We start from the raw sequence: 7,574 nt of genomic DNA, 5'->3' as shown, positions 1-7,574 counted from the left end.
AGTAATGCTACATACCTATTGTGGCCAACAATTACAATGCTAGCTTAGAAAAGATTGTTATGCAGCAGGTAGCCTAGTGGTCAGAGCGTTGGGCCAGTAACTGAAAGGTTGCTAGATTGAGTCCCCGAGCTGACAATGTCAAATCTGTCGTTCTGCCCCTGTACAAGGCAGTTAGCCCACTGTTCCTAGGCCGTCATTGTAAATAATAATTTGCTCTTAACTGGCTTGCCTAGTTAAATAAAGGTTAAATATTTTTTTTATTATGTGTTTTAAGATGCAGCCATAACTGAAGGTCTGAGACTGAGCTCACTGCAGAGCTAGCTGCTCCCTCTCCTTGTGGCCCAACATCTATAATTTAGAGATCCACCTCAGAGGTATTAAAATGGAAGCAATGCAGGGCAGAGCTCTTTGCTTCTGGGGCCCAGTGGTATCTCATAGGTCTAATACACCAGCAGTAACATACAATGCAACAGCAACTTGAGCTGAATCTGCATTTTGAGGCTCATTAACTACTGGGTTATTTTCCGAATGCATCTCTCTCTTGAATTCAGCCACGCTGCTCTTTTGTATCACCACTGGGAAAGAGATATCTGCTGAGAGTGGAAATGCCATGTCATGGGTGGAATGGGAGGTCATGCAAGGTCAAGTGTGTCCATGCTCTTGTATATTGTTGCTGAGCAGGTGATGTGTGTGTGTGTGTGTGTGTGTGCGTGTGTGTGTGTGTGTGTGTGTGTGTGGGTGTGTGTGTGTGTGTGTGTGTGTGTGTGTGTGTGTGTGTGTGTGTGTATATATATTTATTTATTTGTATAGTCAGTGTATGTATATATATATATATACACTGACTATACAAATAATTAAGAACACCTGCTATTTCCATGACAGACTGACCAGGTGAATCTAGTTGAAAGTTATGATCTGTTATTGATGTCATTTGTTAAATCCACTTCAATTAGTGTAGATGAAGAGGAGGAGACAGGTTGAAGAAGGATGTTTAAGCCTTGAGACAATTGAGACATGGATTATGTGTGTCATTTCAGAGGTTGAATGGCCAAGACAAAAGACTAAATTGCCTTTGAACAGGGTATGGTAGTACAGTAGGTGCCAGGCTCACCGGTTTGCTACAACGCTGATGGGTTTTTCACGCTCAACAGTTTCCCATGTGTATCAAGAATGGTCTACCACCTAAGGACATCCAGCCAACTTGACAAAACTGTGGGAAGCACTGGAGTCAACATGGGCCAGCATCCCTGTGGAACGCTTTCAACACCTTGTAGATTCCATGTCCTGACTCAATATTAGGACGGTGTTCCTAATGTTTGGTATACTCAGTGTATATGAAATTGAAAATTAATTTAATGAAATACAAAACCTTTTTTCATCAAATTCCTATGGGCCTTGGGTCTCCTTGGCTTTCCAGACTAGGAAGCCATTCATCAACTACATCCTCTGAAGCCAAAGCACTGGAATAGCCAAACCTACAGTGGTGTTACACTTTGATCAAATCGTGTGTACTGTATTTTTTATTTTTTTATTTAACAAGGCAAGTCAGTATATAACAAATTCTTAATTACAATGCCGGCCTACCCCGGCCAAACACGGAAGACGCTGGGCCAATTGTGCACCTCCCTATGCGACTCCCAATCACGGCCGGATGTGATACAGCCCGGATTCGAACCAGGGACTGTAGTGACGCCTCAAACCGGCTCATCAATAAAAATATCATGGCAGTTAAATAGTCTTTCATTTAGCTAACACGCCATTCAGGTTTAGTTGAGTTCAAATGTTTCTGTGTTTATACTGTATACATGCAGTATATTCTCCCAGCACTTTGTTTAACAGTGGTGGGCTGGTAACATTTGATGAAAAGGTGAAAACATACAATGTAGAAGTCCTAAAATGTTCTGTAGGACCTACTTGAAACATTAGAACTGTAATTTTCAGAGCAAAAATAACTTGGGCCGCTCTGTGTGGTGCCCACCGATATTCTTAGATACACTAGCAGCATGGTGATCATAGAGATTACAGAAAGAAACATGTTGGATGGCCATGAACCTGTGGCCTGGGGGTCACTAACCTTGGGGAATGCAAACTGTGGAGTGTGAAGCATCCAACCAACCATCTTCTGTCCTGTCCTGTACGTACAGTACACACTCACTCCTCCACTTTCCTCACCTGCCCAGAGCCACCCCAGGCCACATACCTCACTGTTTTAGCACTTATAAATGTTTCTTGTCAAGGCATTTTAAATATATATTTGTTGTTATTTATAATGACTAACAAAAATATTGCAACATATTTGTACTGAAAGTGTCCCTCTCAGAGGATGTGTAGTACTGTAGCTGGGTCCTGGAAAAGACATTGAGGTTAGAATAATTCAGGCTATCCAGCTTTCCACACATCTTAACCAAACGTTTACCCAGTAGTCACTGGGGCAAGCGGCCACAAAAATGTATCTGTTGCAAAAACTATAATTCACTAGTCGATCTCTGCTTAACACCCACACCTCACACATATCATGTTACATCCAGTCAGAGACAAGGATGCACAGGAAGGAGCAGGCTTAGTCCAGGGGAAAGGCCTAATCGAGAGGAAAGACGTTTGTTTTGGAGTGTATAGTGAAGGGGATAATTGCAGTGTGTTTTAAGGGTACATACGTTCAGAGTGATATAGATTTAGCTATCTTTAAAGTGCATTTTAAAGGCACATGTTATATATTAAGGTTTAGGCTTTTGATTAATAGAAGTAGCTGCATTTCCAATGGAATTTGAAACCCAATTCTGTCATCCTGATTGTGTATGTAATGTAGACATCTTGCTGGAATTGGTTTCCTGACAAACTAAAGAGAAAGGGCAGTCGCAGAAAAATCATACACCTGATAACCTACTCTCACAGAGCCTCCTTCTCGGGCTGTCATTGGTTACTAACTCTCACAGATTCTCCTTCTCAACAGAGTCTCCTTTTTACTCTCACAGAGCCTGTGTGATTGGTTACTTACTTTCACAGAGCCGTCTCCTCAGCCGCCCTCTGATCTTGTCGATGGCATTGAAGTCTGTCACATGGAACACGTGAGCGTTCTTAGGTTCTGCAACGATCTCCTCCAGCTCCACCTTCAGAGCCTCCCCGATGCCCACAGCGAACATCCTCACCCCGGCCTTCGCTGCCGCCTTTGACGGTTCCAACACGTAATCCTGACTCCTCCCGTCTGTCAGGAGGATAGCCACCTTCTGGATGCCCTTGGCTGCAGGCCTGGCCCCGGCCCGCTCTGTGAAGATGTTGGTGGTGGTGTAGCTGATGGCGTCCCCGGTCATGGTGTTCCCTCCCAGGTAGCGGATGTTCCTGGCGGCCCTCTTCACCTCGTCCATGGTGCGGTAGAGTCCCAGGTTGAACTCGGTGGTGGGCCGGTCGCTGTAGCGTACCACGGCCACACGCGTCTTGTCCGGGCCCACGTCGAACGACTCCACCAGGTTGGAGACCCACTGGCGGATCTTCTCAAAGTTCTCCTTCCCCACACTGGACGATGTGTCCAGGATGAACACCAGGTCATAGTGCACGTTCTTACAGCCTGAGAGGAAGTGAAAGGTAGTATGTTAGAATTCAGACCTGAGGAATTCCCAGTATTGTACATAAAGATAGTAAGAACCAGGCTTGGGTTCAAATAGTATTTATTTTATTTCTAACTAAGGATTGAGCTACTGTGGAGTGCCAGGTGGGCAGGGTTTCTTCTTTTAGGACTACTCCATTGGTTCCTTTGAGCCAGCTCAGTGTGGCTCAAAGTATATGAAAGAAAACAAATACTATTTGAACCAGCTAGTTACAGCTGATGCCCTTACCTGCCCTGCTTTGAGCATCAACCCTCTGTCCTGAGAGAGCCAGTGCCAGTATGACCAGGACTAGGGAAGCCCTGCATGCCAGTCGCAGCTCCATATCGGCCTCTCGTCTGGTTATGTTTTGATCTTAGGACGTGATCACCATCCAGGTTTCCAACCTGGAGATGGGAAATTCCACAGTAACGGAAGTAGGCTTAGAGTTTTCACTTTGGAATGTATGCCAAACAAAAACCGTTGATTTCAAAGTTTCACATGAACGCATTTACCAGAAGAACTGTGCAGATGCAAAGTTTGGTAACAAAATGATGGTAAAATCTTACTACGGTTTTTATGCGGCCACGTTTTCCAAAGAACTCTGCTGTATCACCTGCTCCCAATTAATATTCAAATATGTCTGTAGAAACAATGGGGTGTCAGTTTTGAAAAATGTCTTTTGGTTATTGAACTACAGCAGGTGAACATTATGGTAAGGGAGTTACATTGTGGGTCCCTGATCTGTACTACACAGAAAGTGCATCATTATGGTAAGGGAGTTACATTGTGGGTCCCTGATCTGTACTACACAGAAAGTGCATCATTATGGTAAGGGAGTTACATTGTGGGTCCCTGATCTGTACTACACAGAAAGTGCATCATTATGGATATGCATGTCATTCTCTTCACGGTGATGTATCCTGAATAGGTACACACAGGCAGAAATACACAATATCCTTCTTTTGCATATTTGGGTATTATTATACATACTGGCTATTATTGTAATATGCTCCGCCTCCAAGCAAAACCACATTTGGCTAGTCTGGACCAAGTCTGAAGCAGTCATAGATGTCTATGTTTCACAAGTTTGTCCATCACAGCAAAGCAGAGTAGAGTTCAGTAGAGTACAGTAAAGTAAAGTAGATATGTTCAGTACATTATACTGTACTGTACTTTACTTTACTGTTCTGTCCAAACATGTGAAACATACATCTATGGTAGGTTCAGATTTGGTCCAGTCCGTCTGTGGACTTTAACAGCAAGGCCAGGGTGAACCGACCAAATTTCAACTACTTTTCAACGTCCATGGACGTCCGGTGTTGGTCGGTGCTCAGTGGGTGAGGATGCTGGTTACAGTAAATGGAGAGAGGTTAGCTGGTAAGTGTCTGTAAGAGCCGGGAGAGATGACATTACCTGTCGAGAAATCACAGAGAGGGGCAGAGAGAGAGAGAGGGTCAATTCAAATGTAATTTTAAAGCCATTTTTTACATCATTGGTGCTCATGGGAATGCCCAGACATCAACAGATCATCATGCCAAACTACCAAGAAGCAGACAGGTGCAAGAGACAACTGGAAATGTCCTGTTGCCTGAGCCACAATATCCTAAACCACAATATCCTAAACCACAATATCCTAAACCACAATACTGGAATGCAATATGATGTTAAATGTCTTGTGATTCAGATAAGCAGCTGTTCTTTTGGGAATATTGATTTTACAAACAGCTAAAATTCTATACTCAAGCTCTCATTTAATCATTGAGGATTATTCTAAAGGTATTGCATCTCTTCTGGAAGTAGATTAATTGAGGACTGTGCCAGTTGAGCAGGCCAATTGAAACTAACCCAGTGACTGGACTGATTGGGAGTAAAAACCACTGAGTGGTTTGTCATTGGAAAGAAATCAGTGACAGTGCTCCTGGAGTTACATAGTGTAACATAGAAGTGAGTCACACACACACATCAACTCTGCTAGCGCTCACTGAGTCACCATAGAGAGGTTGCAATGCCTGTGTCATCAAACGTATCTATATCTTTAAGTCATCCTTACAGGAAGTGTCTCTGTGTGATTTAACAGCAGTGAACTAGGCCCAAGGACCAGAGACAAATATAAGGCTGTGGGCCCAATGCTACTCTGTCATCAGATTGCTAGACTAGTGTTGTGTGGGGAAAGCTTTGTGTGGCTTTGGTGTATGGAAGCCTGATGATGTGGCAATGTCTTAACATTCTCCTTGAGCTGTCATAATGCTTTGACCTTGCTTTATCCTTTTTTTTTACAGCGAATCTTGTACATACAGTGCATGACCAAGTTTAAATTCTGTTGATATGATTCCTCTTCTCCTCTCTTGCGTTCTACAGTTACAGTACATCATAGGGGAGTGCCCACAGCCACGTAACAATTGTGTGATGTCCTACACTTTGCTTATTGTCCATTATCCTCCAGGACCATGGTCATCATGCCGTTAGGTTTAACCTCTAGTCTGGTTAGTTTGGCATTAGCTTACTTTATCTGATTTACCACAGAGCTATTTATGCCCTGGAGCTTTCTTAGGTTTTACTGCCATTATTAAGAAGCTCAAGGCCTATTAGGGAAATGGCTGCAATTGCTGTAATTAGTGTGTATTTAAAGCTGACGAAAATGAAAGTATAGTCTATCTCAAACGCCCGTTCAAAGCATATTGCCTACTGGGAAACTTTTCAGTCTTCTAAAAACTATCCACTCATCCACCCGCAAGACACATGATAGGCCTACATCTTGAATAACTAACTATTCAACAGATTGCTCATCTGAGAGATCAAATTGTGAAACTTAACACTAATTTAGTGCTACTTTGCATTCCGCATAACTTTGTCCGATCAGATAAAGCATTTTACACCCCAGCCACCAGTTGTCACCACATGTGTTCCCTATATCACGCTTTCAACTCAGTTTCAAAATGTTGACTTAGAAATAATTGACTAAAAATATAAAAACATGGTGATTTTACTTAGTCAGCTCATCAGCCCAATCCTGAGCCCAGATCTCCCTCGTACAAAGTGTGGTCTGTATCCTGCATGGGGCCTGTGTGTTTCCACCTCCTTTCTCAATGGCAGACCAGGGACTACAATGCAGATGTCTATTCCAGAAACCTGACTTCCATCATCGAGCAATGATGTAAAAAACAGCACCAGTTTTCCAGTCCAAAAGGAAAAGATAGCTACTCCTGATGGAGAATCGAACATGTGGCTCCTATGAGCAATTCATCGCAAACACAAAAATCCAAATGCACAAAAACATAAATCTACCCTCCAAATAAACTATCAATTGCCAGAAATAAAACAATTTATATGAGACAGATTGTTTTAATCCTACCTGGATTGCTGACCACTCAGTTTCACTGGAGGTCTCTCTGTGTGGTCCCTATCCTCCAAGTCTTGCATGTGCACTTGTCCCTTAGCTCAGCATAAAGGACACGCCCCCCATCCAATGATAAACCCCCCAAGGAACCTCCTTTACAGGTGTGAAGAAATTAGGATCAAGTAATCCTAAAATCCACAACGATGTCAATCCAGTGTAGTGTTGATAAAAAGTCAGTGAGATTCTGCTACAACCTCTTGGATAGGTGGATAGAGTGGCAGGGAGGAACTGACTGAAGGGGAAAGTGTAGGGTTTCACTAGGGGACGAGCTTGTACTGCTCTAGCTGCTCAGCTCCCGGACATGAAGAACCACGACAGGCCTGGCCAATTATAGACCAACTTTCTGGTTATATTTTTGTCTGTTTTTTTTACGGTTCCTGGGGCTGTGACCATCTGAAGTGTTGCTGCCCTCGGGGACAGGAGGCACACAGCTTCTCTTTCAGCCACTGCCTCCTCTTTCCAACCCCTCCAACCCTCCAGCCATAGCCCTGCCTCAGAGATAGCCACAGCAGAGCTGCCCTAGCTGCCTGCGGAGGACTGTGGTGGGCTGGGTCTACTGTATCAGGGGACTTGCTGTATGATGGGGAAGGGTGTAT

At 43.6% G+C, this 7,574-nt stretch overlaps 1 protein-coding gene across 3 annotated transcripts in view; it reads right to left on the bottom strand.

Moving 5' to 3' along the window:
- The window catches only part of col22a1 (collagen, type XXII, alpha 1), an 80,009-nt gene extending 72,805 nt beyond the window's left edge, over positions 1–7,204 (bottom strand). The window contains exons 1-4 of one of the 3 annotated variants that reach the window (XM_024441382.2): positions 6,934–7,204; positions 4,148–4,221; positions 3,831–3,985; positions 2,996–3,562 (exon numbers count right to left, since the gene is read on the bottom strand). In XM_024441382.2, the coding sequence (XP_024297150.1) occupies positions 2,996–3,562; positions 3,831–3,924 (661 nt within the window). In that variant the 5' untranslated portion in view covers positions 3,925–3,985; positions 4,148–4,221; positions 6,934–7,204. The remainder of the gene's footprint in view (positions 1–2,995; positions 3,563–3,830; positions 3,986–4,147; positions 4,222–6,933) is intronic. The other 2 variants (XM_024441384.2, XM_024441383.2) reach the window with 2 other exon arrangements.
- Between the last annotated feature and the right edge of the window lie 370 nt (positions 7,205–7,574).

The sequence above is a fragment of the Oncorhynchus tshawytscha genome, linkage group LG13 (assembly GCF_018296145.1).
Source record: "Oncorhynchus tshawytscha isolate Ot180627B linkage group LG13, Otsh_v2.0, whole genome shotgun sequence".
Classification (NCBI taxonomy): domain Eukaryota; kingdom Metazoa; phylum Chordata; class Actinopteri; order Salmoniformes; family Salmonidae; genus Oncorhynchus; species Oncorhynchus tshawytscha.
The sequence above is the reverse complement of the archived record's forward strand: the minus strand, read 5'-3'. Positions and strand labels throughout refer to the sequence as shown.